We start from the raw sequence: 27840 nt of genomic DNA, 5'->3' as shown, positions 1-27840 counted from the left end.
ATTTTGACCCATGTTCTTTCACTGATACCTATGTGTTAAAATTGTTAAATACCAAACGGTGTCGTCAACGCCATCTAGCCGAGCATAGGCCAAAGGTGTGTGCGCCATCTATCCGAGAATGACTATTTCTTGATCCCCGAGGCACGTTTTTTAGACTTGGACTTTATTCATCTTATACGGAGTTACATATGTCTTTGATATATGGAATACACAGAAAAATAAGAATGAACATTATACGAGATACTCACAAGACATAAGACCCATCTTGCTAAGACCAAAATCCGTCAGCTTTATGTGTCCAGTGGCAGTGATCAATAAACTGAAACAAGAACATTAGAATTAGTACGGATTTAACATTTTGGTGATATTCGACCTGTCCAATTTCTTTGTCCAATGTGTATTTGCGTCTCACTCTCTCACTAAGCAAAATGTGAGCCGCAAATACACATATACCACCCTAAGCCATGTCGGGTGGGAGCGGTCCGACGCGGAATAGGGTCGCGCAGCCTTGTACCTTAACATCACTTAGTAAAGTTGTCAGGCCTCAAGACCCTGTGTATACATAAGAGTACATGATACTGATTTGATCTTTCACGATTTTTACACATTATGCATCCCTAGTGGGCAAAACGTTCATGCTGATAAACAAGACCAAGTGCGGGTAGTTTGAAAAACTCGCGCGGCTAGAAAATGTTGATGTCAACTTTAAATAAATAAATAAAATACTTAATACTTTAGCCAGTCTTCTCCGAGACCACGGGAACAACGCCGTCCTCGAAACGTCGGAGGTAAATCTTAAAACTTAAATACGCGATTAAGTCCCGTTGTACAATTTAATAATAGTACAGATACTCTACAGCAGGGATGTTACAGAGCTCCGTTTCCGTTTCCGTTAAGTCGGAACTTCTGTTTGGTATTACACATCCGTTTCTGTTCCGGTTCCGTTACTTTTGAAACGGAAGTTATATCGGATGTCAATGCTTAGGGCGGCAGCGGGACATGAGCGGTGTACATCAAAAACAAACAGGTTTATACCAGTCATTCGCTCATAGCCCCGCTTGCCACGTGCTGCAGTAATTAGATGTTCTGGTTTATGCGTGTTTTCGAATTTAAAGTACCTATTCGTATGTGTTGTGTTGTGTAATGTATACCTACTGATAGTACTGACTCAGGCTCCGGTTCTGGTTCCGGTTCCGTTTTCGGTTCCGATTCCGTTTCTGGTTCCGATAAACTAAATTTAAAACATCTGGTTCCGCTTTCGGTTCCGATAAAACCACATCCGTTACATCCCTGTTCTACAGTCAACGCAGCTTCAGCGAAGTAATGTTTCGAGGAGTAAAGAGGCACGGTCTTGTAACTATACCATTCGAGACTTAATAGTCAGGCTAAGATTACAACTGGAGGAGTTAATAGTGTGTTAAGTAGCTTACTTATCAGGCTTCAAGTCTCTGTGAACAACGCCATAAGAGTGCAGGTATTCTACAGCTAACACAGCTTCGGCGAAGTAATGTCTCGCCATGTCGGGTGGTAACGGCGCGGCGTGGAGCAGAGAGGCACAGTCTTGTAACTATACCACACGACACTAGTGTCAGGCTTGTAGGAGTTAATAGTGTTAAGTAGCTTACTTATCAGGCTTCAAGTCCCTGTGTACAACGCCGTAAGAGTGCAGGTATTCTACAGCTAACACAGCTTCGGCGAAGTAATGTCTCGCTATGTCGGGTGGTAACGGCCCGGCGCGGAGTAGAGGCACAGTCTTGTCTATTGTCGGGCTAAGATTACAACTGAAGGAGTTATGAGTGTGTTAAGTAGCTTACTTATCAGGCTTCAGGTCTCTGTGAACAACGCCATAAGAGTGCAGGTATTCTACAGCTAGCACGGCTTCAGCGAAGTAATGTCTCGCCATGTCGGGTGGTAACGGTCCGGCGCGGAGTAGAGGCACAGTCTTGTCTATTGTCGGGCTAAGATTACAACTGAAGGAGTTATGAGTGTGTTAAGTAGCTTACTTATCAGGCTTCAGGTCTCTGTGAACAACGCCATAAGAGTGCAGGTATTCTACAGCTAACACAGCTTCGGCGAAGTAATGTCTCGCCATGTCGGGTGGTAACGCCCCGGAGCGGAGCAGAGAGGCACAGTCTTGTAACTATACCACACGACACTAGTGTCAGGCTTGTAGGAGTTAATAGTGTTAAGTAGCTTACTTATCAGGCTTCAGGTCTCTGTGAACAACGCCATAAGAGTGCAGGTATTCTACAGCTAACACAGCTTCAGCGAAGTAATGTCTCGCCATGTCGGGTGGTAACGGTCCGGCGCGGAGTAGAGGCACAGCACTGACCATCCAGCCTCTAGACTCAACTTAGGCCAATTCTTTCATGAAACCGATGCTGCCAAAAATACAGGGGTGCGGGGGACGAGGTGAGCGAGTCCCGTGCCGTGATTGGTCCGTTCAAACACACGTGGGCGTCAGACAGAAATATCTGCCGGGCGCTAGTGATGTGACACGTTGAATAATAACATTGTCAATCACGGTCAATAATGTAATAACAGTAATAATATGCAAGCATGTTTTGAATGCTATGTTGATTCGTTCGTTCGAAAACATTAACCCATAACGTTGTGGTTTCGTTAGCAGGTGTATCTGCTTTATATAATTAATTTAAAAATAAACTATTGGTAAAAAGGCGTCTTATGGGATTTAGAGAAGCGCGAGACGAGACGAGATGCGGATGCGGATATTCGCAACATCCCTGCTTGGAAGTACTTCATTCACGCAGCTCGCCCTTCGGCCTCGCTTTAAATTACTGAGGGTTGCACGCTTGGAAGTCGGGGTGAAGGCTTCGGGCCTTCGGCGGGTCAGCCTTCGGCCTCCCAGCCTGATATTCGCCCTTCGGGTTCGCTTAACCTACTTGGAAATTTTCCTTTGCCCGTGTCCGCCGCCATTTTGAGTGTTAATAAAAAATAATTCACATACTAATCTTGGGCCCCCAAGCTCGCCGCATGCCAAATCTCAACGCGCTCAGACCAACTTGAAAAAAAAAATCATATCATAATCATAATCATAATTATTTATTGCAACCATGGTATTCTTATGTTAGTTAGTACATTTTGAAACTTTTTAAATGCAATTTGTGTTATCTCGGGCCCTCTATGGCATTTGGTCGAGCACCCCCCACCTATCTCTCACCTTTGAAGCTTTTCATAAAAAATAAGTGGCCATTTTTACCGCCATATTGGTTTTATTAAAAAAAAATCCATAGGAATACAGCTAGGTGACCCCGAGTTTTCGTGACCAAAATTTTAGCGCGCTGGGAGCATTTTGAAAAATGATCGCCATTTTGAATCCGCCATTTTGAAAAAATAATGGCGGCTTCAAAAACTGTCAGCGTCCCTCTATGACATTTGGTCGAGCATCTCCCACGTATCTGTCACCGTTTAGTGACCAAAAGTCGGATAATCCGGTAGACCAAAAGTCGGATTTTTCTGGAAGTCACCAAACCACCCCCTCTATACGACCGTATCAAAGTCAAATACCCCAGGAACCCCCTTCTGGGAGAGCAATTATGTCAATTAATCAGTCGGGTTGCGGCTTTATATACAGGGTGGATTTTCTTTTTGGCTCAGTGAGGGCAGCTACCAGATCCCGTACTGCTACGAGAAAACGGTCTTAGGAGACCTTCCCTCGATTTCAAATTAGAGCCCATTCCTATTGAGGATCAAAAGCTTGTATGGAAGCAAAAAAAAATTCCGGCTAGAAAAGCCACAAATCGAGGAAAACTTTTCCCATAATATTTGAATGAAAATGAAAACTTTTATTTTTCACATGCTACTTTTGTATGCCAATCGATTCCATTCATATCCAGTATCAATAGTTTCCTAGGGGTCGACTAACGGTAATGTACTAAAAATCCACAAATTAATAAAAACTTTTTCCATACATTTACTATGGAGAAAATGTGAAATTTTATTCACAATTTTCTACCTCGCCCATCATTTGTACAGCAATGTCTTCATACAGTATTATGGTTCTTAAATGTAACAGGACAGGACTGATTGGCCAAATATTATGGCAAAAGTTTTCCTCGATTTGTGGCTTTTCTAGCCGGAAATTTTTTTTTGCTTCCATACAAGCTTTTGATTCTCAATAGGAATGGGATCGATTGGCATAAAAAAAAAGTTTGTCAAAAATGACCTTTTTCTCGTATCCTGTATGTTTTTTCCAAAATCTGTAAATGCCAATCTTCATTAATTTGAAATCGAGGGAAGGTCTCTTAAGACCGTTTTCTCGTAGCAGTACGGGATCTGGTAGCTGTCCTCACTGAGCTAAAAAGAAAATCCACCCTGTATTCGCGGTATCCTACTATACCCACCCATTAAAAACACCCTGTATAATTCTATTAAGAGTTATTACATGGTTTAAATCAAATATTTATTTGTTATTATGTAAATGAAATGTTATTTAACACAATCTAACTAAATGAAGTTTAAATTATTTGGCCGAATGTTCAAGTATCATTGCCATGTTGGCAGTCGTACACAGAAAAAAAGCAAAAATTAAAAAGTTAAACCGACGCCCACTATTCTCAACAAAAATGGAATCAAAATAATGCATTTTAAACTGCAACCGTGTGTTTTTGTATAAAATTTGTCTTGTGATTAATTTAAATTTGCAATGTTTTTATAATCGCTAAAAGTAATACGAGTACCTATGTAGTGCTGAATTGACAATATCGTTTATGTTCAAGGGAAAATTGGTACCTGACCGTAAGTGTAATTCTCATATTATTTATTTGTTTTATAGTGAATTTTTCGCAAATACCTATGCGATTTGAATTGAATTACCTTGTCAATAGTAAACAATCACATTCTATGGATATGGACATCACTAGTTTGGGCTTAGGAATGTCACGTAATAAAAGACAAGAAAGGATGTATACGGATGCAGCGCGATAGAAAGAGACTTTCTTAAAAGACGTCATCGAATTTCAAGCGCTGTCAAATTTGATGAGACGCTTAAATTAAAATATTTTTTATCCAAATCTCTAAAAAATCGGCTTACCTGTGAAATGAAATGCCATTTTTTTGTACACCAGAGTTGTTAGTGTTCTTGCCACACAATTTGACACAACAATAATGCATTTTTGATAGCAAAAACTTCTTCGAGCTACCGAAGTTTCTAGACCGAGCCCGGTCCGCCGACTGAAGTAAGCGGTGTAGGCGTGACTCGAAGATGGAGTAACGCTACCGTATGTGTGGCAGAGGGGGTAGCGCGACTATGCTATGTCTAGAGGCTGGATGGTCAGTGAGGCACAGTCTTGTCTATTGTCGGGCTAAGATTACAACTAAAGGAGTTAATAGTGTGTTAAGTAGCTTACTTATCAGGCTTCAAGTCTCTGTGAACAACGCCATAAGAGTGCAGGTATTCTACAGCTAGCACAGCTTCGGCGAAGTAATGTCTCGCCATGTCGGGTGGTAACGGTCCGGCGCGGAGCAGGGTGGCGCAGTCGCCTCCTTCGACGAACTCAAGGATGAGACAGAGGTGGCGTTTGGTTTCGAAGGAGCAGTACATCGTTACCTGTATAAAATGGGATATCAAACTTATAGTTCGTTTTTTTAGCATTAGAAAGAAGGTAAATAATCTTGACATGTCTTTTTATCACTTTTGAAAAACAAGTCAGGGCAAATATGAAAAACAATTATGAATCATCGATTATTTATTTATTTAATCTTTATTGCATAAATGAAAATACAAACGTACAAAAGGCGGACTTAATGCTAAAATGCATTCTCTACCAGTCACCTTCGGGCAAAGCAGATAACTTGTAGGCGGTGCAATATCATGTTGTAATTACAAAACAAAGTAGGTACCTACTTTTACATATAACATATTAGAATACATATAAATACATATACATAAGAAATCTGATGAAACTAACAAAATAGAGACGCTAAGAACTTGCCATTTACATTCTTTTGCTTTCATAAGTAATAGTTACTGATTTTGAAAAGCGTTTTTAGGGTTCCGTAGCCAAATGGCAAAAAACGGAACCCTTATAGATTCGTCATGTCTGTCTGTCTGTCTGTCTGTCTGTCTGTCCGTCTGTCCGTCTGTCTGTCCGTCCGTATGTCACAGCCACTTTTCTCCGAAACTATAAGAACTATACTGTTGAAACTTGGTAAGTAGATGTATTCTGTGAACCGCATTAAGATTTTCACACAAAAATAAAAAAAAAACAAAATTTTTGGGGTTCCCCATACTTTGAACTGAAACTCAAAAATTTTTTTTTCATCAAACCCATACATGTGGGGTATCTATGGATAGGTCTTCAAAAATGATATTGAGGTTTCTAATATCATTTTTTTCTAAACTGAATAGTTTGCGCGAGAGACACTTCCAAAGTGTCGCCGAAATAATTTTTAGCTTGTAAGGTTATTATTATTGTATGTATATTAGTTTGTAAGGTATGTATCTATGGGCCTTAGTTGCCTGACAATAAATGATATATTATTATAAAGTGGTAAAATGTGTCCCCCCCCCCCCCCGTAACTTCTAAAATAAGAGAATGATCTAAAAAAAATATATGATGTACATTACCATGTAAACTTCCACCGAAAATTGGTTTGAACGAGATCTAGTAAGTAGTTTTTTTTTATACGTCATAAATCGCCTAAATACGGAACCCTTCATGGGCGAGTCCGACTCGCACTTGGCCGCTTTTTTCAATTAAAAGACACGTCAAGATCGCGTAGTCTTTTTCTAATGCTAATAAAACGAACTATAGTATAAAACAATATTCGAATAAAGAGAGTGTCTAAGGGGCAGTAGAGGAGCCAGTTTTAACCTCCTAAGACCCACCATACAAAGCTTTCCTATTTTTTTTTTATTATTAGAACATTGTCCTATAGGTAAATTGGACCGAATTTAGTTTATTTTAAAAAGCAGTGTAAGAAAAGAAATGCTACTTTATTTCGAACATGAAAGGTTCTTATTTGATTGCAAAGAATATGTACTTTGTAATGTACATTGAGTCTCACGAGGATACACTTATCGAGGTCGTCTATCATACAAGTAATCCATAACTCTTTCTGATATAGCTCCTGTTATTCTTTACGTTGTATATTACAAACTTTCTAAATAATCAATACAATAACTTACCACAAAAGGATTGTCGGCAAAACTAAGGATGTCCCTCTCCGCGAACGCCTGCTCCACTTGGTTACGAAGTATTAGGTTGTTTTTACTAATCTTTTTCATCGCGTATCTGCAACCAACCAAGCAATCATTAAAATACATTTACAGTACATATGGGGCTACTTTTCCGCACTAGTGCGTAAAATAGCACTTTTCGTGCGTATGTCGAAACTTTAAAGTGCCATATGTACTGTAAAACGTTGTTCGATACACGTGCGAATAGGTAATTCGCATCTCGTGTCGATTTAAAACACTCCCTTCGGTCATGTTTTAATTTATTGCCACTCGTTTCGAATTTTCTCTTTTTCGCACTTGTATCGAAAATAACTATTTCACCACAGCAGCTGATAAAGGCTCTCTTGATTGTTCAAAAACTGATGTGAAAGTTGCATTTTATTCACATGTGTGGCAAAGTAATCAAATGCAAATGTTGAGTTGGAAGAATTCACTTTTAAATTATGATTTTGAAACATAAATATTTAATAACATTCATTTTAAATTAATTTGGTTCTTTTTGTTCTCACTCGCTACGATCGTGGTTAAATTTTGGAATCTTTCGCTTACTCGGGTATCAATATTAGCACGAGAGGTTAAACAACAACTTTGCCCCCTTGTAAAGGTTCCGTCACACAGGCGCATTTTCCGGGCGGCGCGTGGGTGGCGCCTGAGCGTTTTATATGTAAAAGCGGCTCGCCCCGCCCGGAAAACGCGCCTGTGTGACGGAACCTTTAAACAAATAACTATTCGCAGGGCGTTTCTAAAGCTTGTAAAGCACTATAGATACCTCGTCCGGGTCTGCTTGTGTTTGACGAGGTACACAGCGCCGTAAGCCCCGTTGGAGATGAGCTTGATCACCTGGTAGTCGTTTTCGGAGGGCGGAGCGCCCCCGGGACCCGCGGGCGGCGACTGGCGACCTCGCGACCTGAAATGAACATTGTTGTGTCGATACTTCTTGCTTAGGATTATTATTTATTCTAAATAAGTTTAAATTTTTTTCCATCTATCTGTTTTTTTTTTTATTGATTGGTTCACCAACAATAGTTTACACTATATAAAGTACAACAACAAACGTTTTGAGTAATTATGCTAAGCGTAACAATTACTTATAGGTAAACACCACTTGCATTGACTAAGGTACTAAAATTACATATACTTAACATACCGTTTACAATAATAATGTAGGCATTAAATTTTAATATTATTATTATAGTTTTTTTTATGTAATTCGACATTAAGAGACCTTATACATCTCTAAGTAATTGTATTACGTTAGTTTGATTTCGTAGTTGTAGTTGTATTTAATAATTGTTGATGTATTATTATTATTTTTTTGCTTGTATGTAAATTCAATGTTGACGTGTAAAAGTGCCCCTGTGGCCTATTTGCTGAATAAATGTTGAAGTTGAAGTATAGTGAAAACATGGTTTATTTTATTTGTTAGTTGCGCCGAAGTGATAATCGGATAAGGGGCTATTCATAAATTACGTCATTTCACATTGAGGGGGGGGGGGGGGGCTGCACAACGGATGAGGTAGCATGACGTAGGAGGAAACGGGGTCATTTGAAGCATGATTTTTGGATGATTTTAGGGGGGGATTTTAAAAATCGTCAAAAATAGATGACGTAATTTATGAACAACCCCTAAAGCGTGTTAACGGAAAAAAACTTACGATGAAAATAATGGCATTAAAACTTGGTAATGACAGTCGCAGTGGTCATACATTAGCAAACGATTTGTCATTATAGCTCGTTTTTTTTAGCATTAGAAATAAGGTAAACAATCTTGATGTGTCTTTTAATTGAAAAACACATTTTAAAAATAAGTTACGGCAAATATGTAACAATTATGAATCTAATACGATCATTTATATTCTTCTGCTTTCATAAGTAATAGTTACTGACTTTTAAAAAGCGTTTTTCAACTAAAAGACATGTCAAGATCGCTTACCTTCTTTCAAGTTCTTTCTAATGCTAAAAAAATGAATTATAGAAGAGGCTCAAAATTTAAAGTTATTAGAGATTTTTTTACTATTTTTTGTTTTATAACTTTACTAGTGACTTACTTGGAAGGCGAGGCGTTTTGCGGCGGCTGCGGCGGCGGGGGCGGCGCGTGGAGCTCTGCCAGCGGGTCCCGGGACAGGCCCAGCTTGTGGATTATGTACTTCGGGATGTCAGACGTCATGCCCTGCGGAACAGATTATATTCAGTTTAATACCAAATATCTGGGTGACCGAGCTTCGCTCGGAAAACATATAAAAACTCGAAAATGCGCGTTTTCCCAGAGATAAGACCTAGCTAGATCGATTTTTCGCCCCCGAAAACCCCCGTATAGCAAATTTCATCGAAATCGTTAGAGCCGTTTCTGAGATCCCCGAAACCTTACCTATACCTAATACCTTTAAACGAGTAATTAAATAAACAAGAATTACTCGTTTAAAGGTATTAGATTGAGTAGGTATCGAGACACGGCCGCGTGAATGACACCGTGTAGCCTAAACAGGAATCCATAACTTGATATTGACAGTTAGAGAGAAACAAAATACATTTTATAATACCTCAAAACAAAGGAAATATTCCTTTTGAAAAAGCAAAATTTCGATGCTCGTACAAAAACACGAGAAATTCCGAAAAAAATGATGTGGAAATTTCGCAATTTCGGAACTTTCCGACAGAACTGGACTCCCATGTCACACAGAAAGGATTTTTATCCTCTTATAAGGCCCAGCCATACAAACGAAACATCCAAAATTTGCCACTAAAATTTGAATCTAAATTGTTGTTGATTTTGCGTTGTTTGAAAATTGAACGAAACAAAGCAAAATCGACTCTGTTCCAATTAAACATGGTTTAAATTACATCGAACTGAATAGGTACTTATAGGTAGAACCTTGGGCCTTAGGAGGATATTCTGTAATACACACCTGCATGTGTTTAGCGTGTCCCTCTGCCGCCTCTAGTAGCCGGTAGAACCGCTCGGGATCGAACTCGAGACACTCCAGGCCGGGCGAGCCATCGCTAAGATGAGCCGGGTCACTAGCGGCGCTACTTGTAATACACACCTGCATGTGTTTAGCGTGTCCCTCTGCCGCTTCTAGTAGCCGGTAGAACCGCTCGGGATCGAACTCGAGACACTCCAGGCCGGGCGAGCCATCGCTAAGATGAGCCGGGTGACCAGAGGCGCTACTTGTAATACACACCTGCATGTGTTTAGCGTGTCCCTCTGCCGCCTCTAGTAGCCGGTAGAACCGCTCGGGATCGAACTCGAGACACTCCAGGCCGGGCGAGCCATCGCTAAGATGAGCCGGGTCACTACCGGCGCTACTTGTAATACACACCTGCATGTGTTTAGCGTGTCCCTCTGCCGCCTCCAGTAGCCGGTAGAACCGCTCGGGATCGAACTCGAGACACTCCAGGCCGGGCGAGCCATCGCTAAGATGAGCCGGGTCACTAGCGGCGCTACTTGTAATACACACCTGCATGTGTTTAGCGTGTCCCTCTGCCGCCTCTAGTAGCCGGTAGAACCGCTCGGGATCGAACTCGAGACACTCCAGGCCGGGCGAGCCATCGCTAAGATGAGCCGGGTCACTACCGGCGCTACTTGTAATACACACCTGCATGTGTTTAGCGTGTCCCTCTGCCGCCTCCAGTAGCCGGTAGAACCGCTCGGGATCGAACTCGAGACACTCCAGGCCGGGCGAGCCATCGCTAAGATGAGCCGGGTCACTACCGGCGCTACTTGTAATACACACCTGCATGTGTTTAGCGTGTCCCTCTGCCGCCTCTAGTAGCCGGTAGAACCGCTCGGGATCGAACTCGAGACACTCCAGGCCGGGCGAGCCATCGCTAAGATGAGCCGGGTGACCAGAGGCGCTACTTGTAATACACACCTGCATGTGTTTAGCGTGTCCCTCTGCCGCCTCCAGTAGCCGGTAGAACCGCTCGGGATCGAACTCGAGACACTCCAGGCCGGGCGAGCCATCGCTAAGATGAGCCGGGTCACTACCGGCGCTACGTGTAATACACACCTGCATGTGTTTAGCGTGTCCCTCTGCCGCCTCCAGTAGCCGGTAGAACCGCTCGGGATCGAACTCGAGACACTCCAGGCCGGGCGAGCCATCGCTAAGATGAGCCGGGTCACTACCGGCGCTACTTGTAATACACACCTGCATGTGTTTAGCGTGTCCCTCTGCCGCCTCCAGTAGCCGGAAGAACCGCTCGGGATCGAACTCGAGACACTCCAGGCCGGGCGAGCCATCGCTAAGATGAGCCGGGTCACTAGCGGCGCTACTTGTAATACACACCTGCATGTGTTTAGCGTGTCCCTCTGCCGCCTCTAGTAGCCGGTAAAACCGCTCGGGATCGAACTCGAGACACTCCAGCAGGCGGGCGGGGCGAGCCATCGCTAAGATGAGCCGGGTCACTAGCGGCGCTACTTGTAATACACACCTGCATGTGTTTAGCGTGTCCCTCTGCCGCTTCTAGTAGCCGGTAGAACCGCTCGGGATCGAACTCGAGACACTCCAGGCCGAGCGAGCCATCGCTAAGATGAGCCGGGTGACCAGAGGCGCTACTTGTAATACACACCTGCATGTGTTTAGCGTGTCCCTCTGCCGCTTCTAGTAGCCGGTAGAACCGCTCGGGATCGAACTCGAGACACTCCAGCAGGCGGGCGGGGCGAGCCATCGCTAAGATGAGCCGGGTCACTAGCGGCGCTACTTGTAATACACACCTGCATGTGTTTAGCGTGTCCCTCTGCCGCTTCTAGTAGCCGGTAGAACCGCTCGGGATCGAACTCGAGACACTCCAGGCCGGGCGAGCCATCGCTAAGATGAGCCGGGTGACCAGAGGCGCTACTTGTAATACACACCTGCATGTGTTTAGCGTGTCCCTCTGCCGCCTCTAGTAGCCGGTAGAACCGCTCGGGATCGAACTCGAGACACTCCAGGCCGGGCGAGCCATCGCTAAGATGAGCCGGGTGACCAGAGGCGCTACTTGTAATACACACCTGCATGTGTTTAGCGTATCCCTCTGCCGCTTCTAGTAGCCGGTAGAACCGCTCGGGATCGAACTCGAGACACTCCAGGCCGGGCGAGCCATCGCTAAGATGAGCCGGGTCACTAGCGGCGCTACTTGTAATACACACCTGCATGTGTTTAGCGTGTCCCTCTGCCGCTTCTAGTAGCCGGTAGAACCGCTCGGGATCGAACTCGAGACACTCCAGGCCGGGCGAGCCATCGCTAAGATGAGCCGGGTGACCAGAGGCGCTACTTGTAATACACACCTGCATGTGTTTAGCGTGTCCCTCTGCCGCCTCCAGTAGCCGGTAGAACCGCTCGGGATCGAACTCGAGACACTCCAGGCCGGGCGAGCCATCGCTAAGATGAGCCGGGTGACCAGAGGCGCTACTTGTAATACACACCTGCATGTGTTTAGCGTGTCCCTCTGCCGCCTCTAGTAGCCGGTAGAACCGCTCGGGATCGAACTCGAGACACTCCAGGCCGGGCGAGCCATCGCTAAGATGAGCCGGGTGACCAGAGGCGCTACTTGTAATACACACCTGCATGTGTTTAGCGTGTCCCTCTGCCGCCTCTAGTAGCCGGTAGGACCGCTCGGGATCGAACTCGAGACACTCCAGGCCGGGCGAGCCATCGCTAAGATGAGCCGGGTCACTACCGGCGCTACTTGTAATACACACCTGCATGTGTTTAGCGTGTCCCTCTGCCACTTCTAGTAGCCGATAGAACCGCTCGGGATCGAACTCGAGACACTCCAGGCCGGGCGAGCCATCGCTAAGATGAGCCGGGTGACCAGAGGCGCTACTTGTAATACACACCTGCATGTGTTTAGCGTGTCCCTCTGCCGCCTCTAGTAGCCGGTAGAACCGCTCGGGATCGAACTCGAGACACTCCAGCAGGCGGGCGGGGCGAGCCATCGCTAAGATGAGCCGGGTCACTAGCGGCGCTACTTGGGCGCCCGCTTCGGCTGATTTTTCTCGAGTCTGAAATAAATATGGAGTATAAATATCAAGTCGCAGAAGTTACTTGCCAGTCAAAACGAGTTTGAAGTTGAAGCTGATTACTACTACTACTGCTTTGTACTAAGAATATGACGTAACGGTGCTTGGTTCTTAGGTTCTGGTAGTAAATGTGCACTAGCAGTATACTCAAGCTCGAGCGCAAGTGACTTGCGTAAACAGTATGCACAACTTACTTGCTCCAGTCACGCTTGTGAATGCCAAAACTTGCGGAAGTAGAGCGCAAGGCACTTGCGCAGTTAACTCGCCCTGGTGTGTGTCATTTTACAAGACTTACGCAAGTCACTTGCACAGCATGCAAGTCCCATATATTCAGGCTCTTTATTTGTCTTTGTGCCTACCTCAGCGAGCAATCTGTCCAAACTGTCGGCCATATCGTAGAAATAGCTGCTGGTGACCTGCTTCGATTCCGACTTGTGTAGACAATCCCTCGCCATCTCCAATACCTGCACAAAATGTATGAAACAAGGTGTGTAAAAGAAAAAAATAATAATTTCGGAGCGTTGTGTCAACGAGCTGACTTCCTCGCTCAACGCATAAATATTTCGATTCAGCGAGGAAATGCTGCCAGGCCGCGTAGCCACCATACTAATCGCTTACACTGCGTAGCGATCCAAAACGCAACTGTCACTGTCGCACTAATATGGAAGAGTGATAGACACAAAATGTTTCGTTGTCGAAGCGATTGCGATTGTAACCTTGGCTAGGTCGCCAGGCCTACTTAGTTAACTAGTTTTAGTTTATGTTTATCATTCAATGATTTATTTTGTTTACCAGTAAATAAAACATTTCTGTCATTACGGAGAGGACTCTTGTTAGAAAGTAGAATGACCTTTATTATGAATTATTTAAATGATTAAAAAGCTACCTGTCTTGCAACAAATCTCTCTATGGGCGGTCGGTCTGGTTTCTTGTCCAGTTCAGTCAACTCTTCAATCAGTGATCTTAGTCTGAAACAGTAATTATTCATTGATTTATTTGTGTTTTAAATATACAATACTGAACCAGCTAAAGATTTTACTGACCATTTCCAGTATGATAACTCGCAAAGTGGTTTAGGGAAATGTATCATGAAGCCTCGTGAACGTTAGCTGCCGCTCCGTCGGTTTTCTTAAAAACTTTAAAAAATAAAGACATTTTTCGTCATTTCCTTCTTGTCTACATGGCGGAGATTGCGCCATGTTTGGCGGCCTCGTACTGTGAGAGCGAGATGGTTGTAACTGCATCATTCTATCCTTGTCAGGCATCAGTCAATTGTCGTCCATAACCCTCGACGCGACGGGGAAACGAGCGAATAGAGACGACATGGCGTAGGCGTCATGTTGTGGGGGAGCGAGACAAGAGAGCTGTTAACACGGGTTAGAGACTCACTTGTCATCCATAGCCCGTTGCGCGGCAGGGAAACGAGTTGCGAAGAGAGACGACATGGCGTAGCCGTCATCTTGTGGGGGAGCGAGACAAGAGAGCTGTTAACACGGGTTAGAGAGAGACTCACTTGTCGTCCATAGCCCGTTGCGCGGCAGGGAAACGAGCTGCGAAGAGAGACGACATGGCGTAGGCGTCATCTTGTGGGGGAGCGAGACAAGAGAGCTGTTAACACGGGTTAGACAGAGACTCACTTGTCGTCCATAGCCCGTTGCGCGGCGGGGAAACGAGCTGCGAAGAGAGACGACATGGCGGAGACGGCGTCATCTTTTGCTCCCTCGCCCCCGCTCGCCGCGCCGCCGGGGGAGCGAGATGGAGAACTGAAAAACAAGTATAAATATTTTACATTGACAGACATATACGAACCACACCAGAAGTTATAACTAAATCGATGAATAGTTACGTCAATTGTATTGTATTTTTTTTTATTGCTTTCATGACCTATTTTTAGGGTTCCGTATCTCAAAAAGAAAAAACGGAACAATTATAGGATCAATCGTGTGTCTGTCTGTCTGTCCGACCCCCCCTCCTTTATCTCCGAAACTACTGCGTCTAAATGACTGGAAAACCTATTAGAAATGTGCGGTCAAGCGTGAGTCAGACTTAATGTACGGAGCCCTTGGAACGCGAGTCCGACTCGCACTTGGCCTGTTTTTTTAATGTACCTACCTTAAACTCCGGCTTCTTACGCGCCGCTTTGGGCTCTGAGGGGACGGCGCACGCGCAGCCGTGTATGCGCCGCCGCTGTCTGACAGTGACGCCCAGTTGTTCATGCCGCTGCCTTGCGAACTGCTGTAGGGGGAAAATAGGCTTTATTAGTACCTAGGATATGGCGTAAATTACCGTAACATATATTAGAAGAGACGTCACATGGTCTTTGCCACTAAGGGCCAGTTGCACACCACATTTGACAGACTGATCAACGTCAGCCGGCGCGCCCCGGCGCTTTACTATGAAACTTTCCATACATAAAAATTTAGCGAACTCTTTAACAATACGAACAGTTTGGTGCAACCGACCCTTAGTTGAGCGGGCGGGTTCCAAAATGACATTTAACCTTATGTCTTTGACTGTAAGGTGTTTAATGCAGCTAGTCTTGGTGGGCACAGGGCGTACGCAAAACGCCACTGCAAGGAGGTGCCCCCGAGCCCAACTAATTTTGGTGTCGATGGCAGTGCTGCACTCAAGATTCAACTTTATCACGTTAGACCCAAGTTTCATTTTTCAGCGTCATCTCTATAACACCCTTACGAAGACACTATTAACCAATGTAATTCTTATGCCTATAATTATAAAGTATATACTTGAGTGAATTTTGGTGTTGATGGCAGTGTGGACAGGGCGCTCGCGGCGGCTCGCACACAGCAACCGCGAGCAGACGTTCCTGAGATGAGCATTGTGACTGGAACAGACAGACATACACGTGAAAAGACAATAGGTATAATCCTTCTCTAAACATTCGATTTTAAATTATTTCGAACCAGACCAGACAGTTATTTTTAGTGTAAGAGAACAAGCCGGTCACAAATAGAAATGACACAAGAATCGTGATGTATTAAATTAGAAAAGTTGACTTAATTGAAAACTATTACGACATTTTGTCGATTAATTTCTAATCGTCGGAAATATAACTTGTAATACAGTCAAGTTCGAGATAATTTTGTAAAATAATTGACTGAAAAGCATATGCCGGTGCTGTTAAAAGCAACTCGTTTTCATCTAGAAAGCATCTAAATAGTCAACGTTAATTTTTTTTTTAAATCATGCTAATTTATTTATTTTGCCGTAATTTGGTAACTAACCGAAATGGTCAAGCGGCGAATTCTGGTTTTTATATAAATAAATGAAAATATAATGGAATAAAATATGACAAAAACAGCCCGAAACTGTATTAAAAACTTATATCTCAGCACTAGTAGGTAATGTTATAAGCAAATCGTTTTGGCGTATCAATTTTTTTTAAATAGTTTCTTTCCCGCAAATGACGATGTATATACTTCTTTTGTGTTTTTTATTTATTTATTTATTTGACATTTAGATTTTATTCTAGAAACATTTTAGACTAGTATTTTTTTATACAATTTTTTTCATGTTTGACGATCCTTTTGTGAAATTCTTAATTTAATTTAATTTGTGTTTAATTTGATTTGTATAATAATCCAATATTCTTATGGAATAATAACATCAATAAATTGCTCCGATAATTAGCTTAAGATAATTTATAAGTATGTTACGATTCATAAGTGCTTGTTGCTAGGCCTACATGAATAAAGTATATTTTGACTATTGACTGTTGACTTTTTGGCCAACGAAACATTAAAACAAGGCCACGTTTATTACATTTTAGATACAGGATAAATTATTCGTGTCTTCGCATTGAGTGGGATTGAAAATAGATGATATTATCTCGTCTATCTTGTCTTGTACAGTAACATGCAATCATACAGATGTAGTGCAGAATTGTTTTCCGTCGTATTTTCTCGGAAACATTCATATTTGTCATGCTTCTTCAGTCAACCTCAGTACTTTTTGTACCGAGACTGACTGAAATAGCAAGATACGTTCGTACTTTTCCGTGAAAATACGATGTCAAATGATTATGCAACACAACTGTACCTTGCACAAGAGGTGAGTACCGAACCGGCTAATTCTGGCTTGCGGATTGCTACACCGAGTAAGACGCTGTACGTATCGAGCTTGAATTACACCGCCACGGCTGCTGAAGTGGTGGAGTATGTGCACCAGAAGACCGGTTACACGCTGAGGGTGTTCCAGCTTCGATCGCGCCAATACGTGCACTTCAACTCTTTTGTGGTGCGCGTGCCGCGACCGCTGCAGGGGACCATCGAGTGCCCCGACTTCTGGCCGAAGGGTGTCGTGTTTCGGAGGTTCCGGGGCAAACTGCCGAATCCGACACAGGAGCAGCCGATGCAACGGAGCCACGCCGTTTTATCGACTAAATAACTAGTGTTTAGTTTTAAGTTTATAAAATACATATGTATGTTAGTCTGTAAGGTATTTGTAATATGGGCCTTGTTGCCTGAATTAAATTTCTAAATAAAAATAAAATAAAAAAATATCTGTCACATCATTACCACAGGGCGGACACGCCATACATCAAAAATCATTTGCGTTTATATGTGTTCACGCGTCGTTGTGTATGCGTGGGTAAGTCGCTTTACTGAGAAGACGCCAGAAGTCCGCCAGATTCATGTCGCGGCCAGTCGCGGGGCGAGGTAATGCGAGTCGGGGCGGGGCGGTGCGTGGCCGTTCTGTATGATAATACTATTACTTATTCTGTGTCATTACTTAGAGCCTTAACAGCGCACTATAAAAATGTTAATTAACGCATTCACTGCCAGGGGGCGTGGCCTAGGAACAAACTTGTATGACGGTTAAAAAAGACAAAAATTAAAATATGTTCATTTGCTAACAAGGCAAGATCTCATGGCTAAGTTCTTCTTATACATATCAACCTTCATGTTTACTTCGTTGTCGTATAATTGCGAGTAATCCTATAAACATTATGTGTAAGTATGTATATAACCATTTCATATAGTTCTATGGCACGAAACTCTCCATTATATTCATAATTCAAACGCAATCTTAAGAATAACCTATTACTTGTCCTTACGAGAAAAGCCGGCAAACTTTACATACAATTTCATAATCTCCCAGTCCAATAACCATAACCTCGACTCGCAGTTATAGCCGTAATGGCGCCATAAAACGCGCGGTATCGCACGAACCAACTAATATGCCAATTTATATTTACTACCACGTTCAAAAATTGGTATGTACAGTCAGCAGCAGAAGTTGCTAAACGGGCCAGGTGTTCAAAATGATCTTGACGCGACTTTATTTTTAAGAGAATTAATAAGAGCGTGTCAAGGTAATTTTGAACATCTCGCCCGCTTAGCAACTTCTGCAGCTGACTGTACTTTAATGTATCGCCACGATACGCTAAAAAGAGTAAAGTTAATTTTGAATATACGAGGGGAGGCTGAGATATTCGCGGCCTAGGCTAGATTTTTTTTTTTTTTTATCTATGCTACTTTTTCCCTTCCTCTTTGGCAGTTTTAATATTGCCGCCATTACTAACGATTATTAACGATTCATAATTAACATTTACTTTAATACTCTTTTTTTTTCTAAGGCTGCGATCTTTTCACCCGCCCCTCGTAGGTAATAGTGCCAAGATGACAATAGTATAGTGCCTATGTCGATAATCGCCAGATGAAAAGCATGATTTTGCGGGTTCGATTCGAGTCCCATTGGGCCAGTTTGGCACTCTACAAAACTATACAAAAAGTATTAAAAATCAAAAGTTACTAATAATTACGACAAATCACCCGCATCCGTAGATTGTCTCACAGTACTCACACCTACATACATTAATTCGTTTAATGCAAATGTGTGCGAATTTTAAATCGTTTGTGGTGAGCGTTCCGACTGAACATCTAGCGACCTCCACCAAGGAGGAGTTTTGGCCGAAGGGTGTCAAGTTTCGGCGGTTCCGCGGCCGGCTCCCTGACACTGCGGGGTTGCGTAATGGATCCCAATCATAATATGATTTTTAGTGTTTAGTTTATATTTTTACAGTACACATGGTGCTACTTTCCCCAACTAGTGCCGGAAATAGCACTTTCCGTGCGTATGTCGAAAGTTTATGTGCCATATGTACTGTAAAACGTTGTACGATATACGTGCGAATAGGTAATTCGCAAGTCGTGTCGATTTAAAACCCTTCGGTCGTGTTTTTATTTATCGCCACTCGTTTCGAATTTCCTCTTTTCCGCACTTGTATCGTAAATAACTATTATAATATGTACCTATGCTAGTTTTAAGGTATTTATGTATGGGCCACTAGTTGCCTGAAATAAAGATTCATTCATTCATTCATTCATTAATAATGAATGAAGTGCATTGTGGTGACATCATGAGTGGGAATTGCAATCAATTCGTAATGTATGTCTGCTTCTGTTGAAGTGGACGTGTTTGATATATTTATGATTAATTAATTACAATACCTGTACATTCGCTGACATCATCGAATCACCTATTAAGCTATAGGGGTAATAAGCCTAATGCAATATATTAAAACATTTTCCTGAAAATATCGGCACTTGTTTACCTCTTGTATTCATATATATTATTATTATTATTCAGAGCCCACTGTGTCCCACTGCTGGGCAAAGGCCTCCCCCCTCTTCCTCCACTCGTCTCTATTTAGTGCAATATCTGGCCAGCCTCTCAAGAAGGAGTCCAAGTTATCCCGCCATCGCCGACGAGGCCTGCCGGCTCCCCGGTTAGACTCGTGGGGCTCCCACTCTGTGGTTAACTTGGCCCACAAGTCGTCAGGCATTCGGCAGACATGACCAGCCCAGTCCCATTTTAACTTAGCCGCTTTCCGAGCTACGTCCATTATTCGAGTCTTAGAGCGCAGCGTGGTGTTTCGGACTCGATCCCTTAATTTTACACCTAATATGCTGCGCTCCATAGCTCTCTGGCAAACCCCGAGTTTGGACTTCTGAGCTTCCGTCAAAGACCAGGTCTGAGCACCGTAGGTGAGAACTGGAAGTACGCACATGTCCATGAGCCTACGCTTGAGTGATAGAGGTAGGTCTCCCTTCATCAGGTGTTTCATTGACCAATAGCTCTTCCAGGCGTTTTCGGTGCGTCTTTGGATTTCTTTCTTCTGTCGCGCCTGGAAAGAGACTATTCATAACCATTGATTTTTTATTTAAAGTGAAAACTTCTTTAGCGGCGCTGGGCACTTTTTGAGGTGGGGAAAAAATGATAAACTCGAGCAGCGTAAGGCGATCATGTGACCGTAAGGGGCGTAAGGCGATCACGTGACCGTAAGCCCCGTAAGGTGGCCACTCATAATTTAAATGGCATTTAAATCAATAAAGAAAAACTCAATTTTATTTGACATCTATGTTGCGGACTCCTTTTCAAGACTCTTTACCTATGTTCAAATAATTTGACGTTGTCATGGCAGTATGTAAATAAACATGTCAATGAAAAGTGTGATCTTATTTGAGAATGATAATAATATATAATAAATAAATAGAATACCTCCGCTAAACGTATGTATCGTGTTACCGGGCGTCGGTAACATAGTGAGGTGAGTTTTCACTTCTATCGGCACTCCCGGAGTGCAACCGTAGTTGCTTGTTTTTTAATGCACGTGTTAAGGCCACATTAATAAATAAAATCTGCTAAATAATGGAAAAGGGGAAGCAAAAATTGTGTTTTGTAAGATACATTGCCTGTTCTAATGGTATTAACACAAAATACTGAAACGTTCCTTCTCTTTTTAAATGAGCTATTTCTCCTCTTGGTGTTGCAATACACAAGAAAAGTATTCAGGTTAAAATGTTATGTTAACGATATTGTTATGACAACAGAGTGTCGAGATATTTTTGGATCTATTAGTAAAACACTGTTGCTGTCAGCTCGACACCTTGTTATAAAAGTAACACAGGAAAAATAACAGTTAATTGACAATTCGTGAACAGAAATTAGAATATTAGATAACGAAGTATACAGTAGGTTGCCTAGAAGAGATAGCTGGGTCAAGATTCTTTTCATTGTCTTGTTTTTTGTCCCCAAAAAATGTGACGGAGTAGTTTTTTGTATGAGATGACATTTAGTTTTTAATTTTACTCATGTAAAATATAATCTACAGCTAGAAAGACATGCGATAGCACTCGACTTTTTTTTATTTATTTGATAGAAGACAGAAATACAAGTGTGACAGAGTGGTCAGAAACAAGACAACGAAAATAATGTATGACCCAGCTATTTAGAGTATTTAGGGATAAGGGTGTAGGGATTAGACAGGAAACTGATTAGAAATGTAATTGTACAACGAATTTAAAAAACTGACACAGATGAAGTTAAAGTGACGTCACAAAATTTGTGACTCCTCCCTCCTTGTCACAATATGTCACATTTTCTTGACCCCCCTGCCCATCCTAAACATGTGACGTAATTAATGGAGGACCCCTAGGATGCCTGATTGTGTTACCTCTACTTTTAAGTTTATGATTTGTACCGTTTTCTTTTATCGAGGCACTTATGCAAAAATAGTTATTTTCGATACAAGTGCGAAAAAGAGGAAATTCGAAACGAGTGGCGATAAATTAAAACACGACCGAAGGGAGTGTTTTAAATCGACACGAGTTGCGAATTACCTATTCGCACGTGTATCGAACAACGTTTTACAGTACATATGGCACTTTAAAGTTTCGACATACGCACGAAAAGTGCTATTTTACGCACTAGTGCGGAAAAGTAGCCCCATATGTACTGTAAATACTATTTACAGTACATATGGCCCTATTTTCCCGCACTAGTGCGTAAAATAGCACTTTTCGTGTGTATATCAAAAGTTTAAAGGGCCATATGTACTGTAAAACGTTGTACGATACACGTGCGAATGGGTAATTCGCAACTCGTGTCGAACTCGAGTTTCGAATTTCCTCTTTTCCGCACCTGTATCGTAAGTAACTATTTTATATTATATGTTATTTATGTTAATATAATAATAATGGCAGCACAATTTCAACAAGCCCTCGAGCTTGGTTCTCTCCCACCTTCCTTAACAACTGGTGTCACCTTCCTGCTCTATAAGTCCGGTAGTACCACGGAAGCGAAGAACTACAGACCCATCACATGCTTGCCTACACTATACAAGCTCCTTACATCCATTTTGAGAGCAAAAATCAACGCGCACATTGTCGCAAACAATATTCTGGCTTCCGCTCAAAATGGATGTAGGGTTGGGTCCCGTGGTACTAAAGAGCTCCTCCTCATAGACATGACCATCTGCCAACAAGTCCGGCGGAACAGGGGTGCCTTCTCAGTCGCTTGGATTGACTATAAGAAGGCCTATGATTCGGTGCCTCATTCATGGCTGGGGAGGGTCTTAGAGCTTTATAAAGTTGATGCAGCTTTGAGAGCCTTCCTAAGCGCGTGTATGAGGCAGTGGACCACAGTCCTTCGTCAACCAGGAGGCGGAGATGACCGCCCTGGCCCGCAGGATTTTATAAGGATTGAGCGAGGAATCTTTCAGGGCGACAGTCTGAGTCCCCTGTGGTTCTGCCTAGCTTTGAATCCCCTCAGCACCCTGCTGAAGGATTTGGGACTAGGTTGCCGGCTCCGGAGTGGGGGTGAAGTCATTTCTCACCTTCTGTACATGGATGACCTCAAATTATTTGCACCAAATAGCCGAGACTTGTTGGAGCTACTGAAAACCACCGACGTCTTCAGTAGTGCCATCAACATGGAGTTTGGTGTCGATAAATGTGCGGTTATGCATGTACAGCGGGGGAGGGTTGTAAATTCAACAAATTTACAACCTTCTGAGACAATGTCTTTCAGATCTATCTCTGAGTCAGAAACCTATAAATACCTTGGTATGTCACAGTCGTTGGGTATTGAGGACGAGGGTATTAGACGGTCGGTGAAGGAGCGCTTTTTCAGTCGGCTCACAAAAGTCCTTAACAGTCTTTTGTCAGGAGGCAACAAAGTGCGCGCCTTCAACGCCTGGGTAATGCCCCTGCTCACATACTCCTTTGGCATACTAAGGTGGACTCAGACCGAGCTGGATGCCCTGGATCGGAGGGTCCGATCACTGCTCACCGCGCATCGCATGCTACACCCACGCTCGTCAGTTATGAGATTGTACATCCCACGGAAATGTGGAGGCCGAGGCTTCCTAAACGCCAAGGATCTCCACAACCGCGAGGTGTACAATCTCAGGAATTATTTCCTTAACAACGACTGTGAGATGCATCGTGATGTGGTGGCAGTAGACAGGAACCTCACGCCGCTCTCCTTGGCAAACGAGAACTGGCGCAAACCTGTGGTACTAAGTACTGCGGATCGCAAGGCGGCATGGGAGAGTAAGGTGCTACACGGGCGGTTCTACAAGGCCCTCACGGGACCCGATGTGGACCTGCTCGCGTCGGTGAACTGGTTACGATTCGGGGACCTCTTCGGAGAAACCGAGGGTTTTGCCTGTGCAATTGCGGACGAAGTAATGATGACGAACAACTATCGGAAATATATCCTGAAGGACGGTACGGTCGACATTTGTCGGGCATGCCGTCGTCCCGGAGAGTCACTCAGGCATATCATTTCCGGTTGTTCTCATCTTGCTAACGGCGAGTACTTGCACAGACATAATCTCGTAGCCAGGATTATACACCAGCAGCTTGCTCTTCTATACGGCCTTGTGGACCGCGAAGTACCGTACTACAAGTATTCACCTGCGCCAGTTCTCGAGAATGGTCGTGCCACGCTCTATTGGGATCGATCTGTCATCACTGACAGGACTATTGTAGCCAATAAGCCTGACATTGTGATAATAGATCGATCGCAACGCCGGGCCGTGCTCGTTGACATCACCATCCCCCATGATGAGAATCTCGTGAAAGCCGAGAAGGACAAGTCCAGCAAGTACCTAGACTTGGCTCACGAGATAACCGCCATGTGGGATGTTGATTCGACGATCATTGTCCCGATAGTCGTTTCAGTGAACGGTCTAATAGCGAAGAGTCTCGACCAACATCTTGAGAGACTCTCGCTAGGTGGTTGGATCAAGGGTCAGATGCAGAAGGCGGTGATCTTGGACACGGCGCGGATAGTCCGCCGGTTCCTCTCTCTGCAGCCCTGACCACCGGCAGCTTGGGCCTTGCCCCGCTGCTGGCGGCACCCTAGGTTAGGTTTTTTATAATATGTTTATAAGTATTTTGTATTGTTTTTGTAAGTGTTTTTGTATTTTATTTTTATATCCATATTATAAAATAACCTAACTTAAGACCAAAGATAAATAAAGAGAATAATAATAAAATGCTTTATTGCACACTACAAAAGTATGAACAGATACAAAAATGTAGGTAACAACAGGCGGTCTTATCGCTAAATAGCGATCTCTTAAGTATGTTATGTAGACATAACTCAGCATACCTATTCCCAAGTGCATTCAGCAAGTGACCATTATCACTTATCGCACTTCCACAAATCCACACTCTTGGATCGCGATCAAAACAATTGATAACATCACACACACTCAAATACGTACTCTATTATCATACGAGCAAGGCACAATTTCGAATGGGAAACGCATGCTAAGCGTTTGCTAAAGAGTGCATTGAAATACCTGCTTTGTACTGTAACGGTAAAGTTTATTTTTGAATGCGGTTGTACAATAAGCAGTGCCAAAAGTGCATTGAAATACCTACTTTATAATGGAACAATAGGGTTGAGATTTGTATGTAAATTGTATGGTAAGCGATGCCAACAGCGCATCGGGTAGTCGATGTTATTTTTGGTTTAATTTAGTGCATTTTGGCGGGAATGCGAGATTTCGAATATATTTCCCGGTTTCTTGCATTCCAGTTCCAAAATGTAAGAACAAGAGAATTAAATGTTGCAACACTTGCAACCTATGAAGTAAATTTTAACCTACGAGTATCTTATAAATTAAAATATGTACAGCCTGCAATAATATGTTAGTTATTCTTCGAATGTGACACGCTCTTATGGCTCTACAAATAAGATCGTGTCAGATATTTTTGCGGCTTTCCTTGTGTAACATATTATTGCAGGTGACTGTACTATCAAGTGCTTATATAATACATCACTTTAAGTGTTGTATTCAGAACTGTCCATGAAGTTACATGTAGGTAGCCCGTACAGCTACATCTACTTCAGCAGTCAAATTCGAGGTACCTACGATATTTTCTTAAAATAACTCTTTCACTATTATTGTCTTCGGTTACCGCGATACCTATTCATGCATTTAAACAATTTCAACGGATAAGATGCTGTCTTATGAATTTCTACAGTCAGCAGCAGAACTTGCTAAGCGGGCGACGTGTTCAAAATGATCTTGACGCGACTTATTGTTAAGAGAATAAGAGCTCAAGGTAACTTTGGACACCTCGCCCGCTTAGAAACTTCTGCTACTGACTGTACCATTAATATCTCTGGTTTAAGATAAATACACAATAATAGAAGGCAGTCCTTACCAAAACAGGCATCGTACAGTCGTTTCTTAGAATAGAAAATCTGTAGGTAGGACAAGAACTCGTTTCAAATTAATCTTCAACTACTTTGTCACGTGGGTGGCAAACAACCGAACCGCCTACATGCTAAGATTGCTAAGTTGTTGATATCTTGGCAAAATACAATATATTAGAGTGAAATTTTTGAAGTGAAAACTTCTTTAGCGGCGCTGGGCACTTTTGTTGTGGGGAAAAAATGATAAACTCGACACAGTGTAAGGCGATCACGTGACCGTAAGGGGCGTAAGGCGATCACGTGACCGTAAGTCCCGTAAGGTGGCCACTCATAATTTAAATGGCATTTAAATCAATAAAGAAAAACTCAATGTTATTTGACATTTATGTTGCGGACTCCTTTTCAAGACTCTTTACCTAATTCAAATAATTACCTACCAATTAAATACCTTGTTCAAATAATTTGACGTTGTCATGGCAGTATGTAAATAAACATATCAATGAAAAAGTGTGATTTTATTTGAGAATGATGATAATAAATAAATAGAATACCTCCGCTAAACGTATGTATCGTGTTACCGGGCGTCGGTAACATAGTGAGGTGAGTTTTCACTTCTATCGGCACTCCCGGAGTGCAACCGTTGTTGCTTGTTTATCATTAGCATACCAGCTGACCTTACCAAGGTAACATAAAATTAAAAATATTACAAGCTTTAATCTAACTTGCAATGTACCTATATGTCAAGTCAAATCTTTCAAGTTAAATTAGACCCACTCCCCATTATTCGATTTAGATTCACATAGGTACATTAGGTACAAAAAAAAGTACAGTCAACGACTGTACTTTTCTTTCAACAGGCAACTAATTTTAATCGCAACTTTTCGTCTATGATTAAGCAAATTCGCCAGCATAACAAATAACAAAGTTAACAAAGCATAAATTAGGGTGCGCCTCCGCCCCGCCTGCGGTGGATGACCTAAAACCGCTCCCATGGCCGAATGATTATTTACTAAGGTTCGGCTGACGGCTGTCACATCATGTTTCTATGTTACCCTTGTTATCCGTGAATTTATTTTACACTAGCCATCAGATATCAGAGCGGCAGAGGCGCTCAAAGATATCTGAACACACGCATCGCGTAAAAAAAGTTACCCTCCCATAGAAAATGGACCAGCCAAAATGTATGAAACAGCCAAATTTTTTTTCGCGATTTCGGGGTTGGTCCCATAATAAAAGTTGCTCAGTATAACCCCAAAACCTCCCTGGCAACGGGAATGCAGTTATTTTTTAGCCACCCGTATATCTTTTTTTTTTTTCAAAAGGATCACAATAGGTAGTGGTATTACTAAAGAAGCTCAATGTGTAAAAGCTATTATCAAATTTGGCACTCAATTACATCAAAACGTTTCCAAGTATCATTAATCAGAACATGAAATACTTAATTTTCTTCGTAACTTCATTAAAAGCTGATAAAAAATCCATTACTAACAATACAGTCACGCCTTACAATAACACCTTGTCGCTTTAAGAAACAATCACGATTTCATACTAATGATTCAATCGGATGAAAGCGACACAGTTCTAAGTTACACGCCAAATAAGGGAGATGGAACAAAAAGTAAAGGTTACCGTAATTTCCGCGAAGGAATATAAAAAAATACAATTTAACAAATCAAATATGAACCATAATGTGATAAACATAAGATTGTTTTTTGTTTGAGTGACTTTTCATTTGTTAAAGTCTCATGAGTATGATTCTCAGGAAATGATTCAGTCTCACACACATGATTAGTGTCCTAAAGACATGCTAACACACATGTGCACTGACTCAGTATGAGATAATGTGTGTCATAATCTCATAATTGCATTGCATTTTACATTTACGTAAAACTGGGAAAATTAGTGAAGTTGCATAAAGCACTAGAATACAGTGTTAAATTTGAAGCGAAGTTAGGAAATATTTATGGTTTAAGAATTTATTTCTCCAAAAGAATATTACATTCACTTACATAGAGAAATACAAACAAACATTATATACATTATTTACAGAGTGCACGAATAGCATAAAATATATTCTAGGACTAAGCAAAGCAAATAATTTTTTATTAAGAATGTGGGTATTATAATTGTGAAGTATCAATCGGCAACTGGTAAGTAC

At 42.4% G+C, this 27840-nt stretch overlaps 1 protein-coding gene across 1 annotated transcript in view; it reads right to left on the bottom strand.

The window, feature by feature from the left end:
• LOC134658397 (microtubule-associated serine/threonine-protein kinase 3) overlaps positions 1-27840 on the bottom strand; it is a 119830-nt gene that overhangs the window by 52082 nt on the left and 39908 nt on the right. The window contains exons 6-16 of the mRNA XM_063514080.1: positions 15950-16047; positions 15315-15437; positions 14840-14965; positions 14089-14170; positions 13562-13666; positions 13020-13184; positions 9250-9371; positions 7971-8108; positions 7151-7256; positions 5370-5569; positions 249-319 (exon numbers count right to left, since the gene is read on the bottom strand). Of these exons, the coding sequence (XP_063370150.1) occupies positions 249-319; positions 5370-5569; positions 7151-7256; positions 7971-8108; positions 9250-9371; positions 13020-13184; positions 13562-13666; positions 14089-14170; positions 14840-14965; positions 15315-15437; positions 15950-16047 (1336 nt within the window). The remainder of the gene's footprint in view (positions 1-248; positions 320-5369; positions 5570-7150; positions 7257-7970; positions 8109-9249; positions 9372-13019; positions 13185-13561; positions 13667-14088; positions 14171-14839; positions 14966-15314; positions 15438-15949; positions 16048-27840) is intronic.

The sequence above is a fragment of the Cydia amplana genome, chromosome 22, assembly GCF_948474715.1.
Source record: "Cydia amplana chromosome 22, ilCydAmpl1.1, whole genome shotgun sequence".
Taxonomy (NCBI): domain Eukaryota; kingdom Metazoa; phylum Arthropoda; class Insecta; order Lepidoptera; family Tortricidae; genus Cydia; species Cydia amplana.
This window is presented reverse-complemented; position numbering and strand designations above follow the sequence as displayed.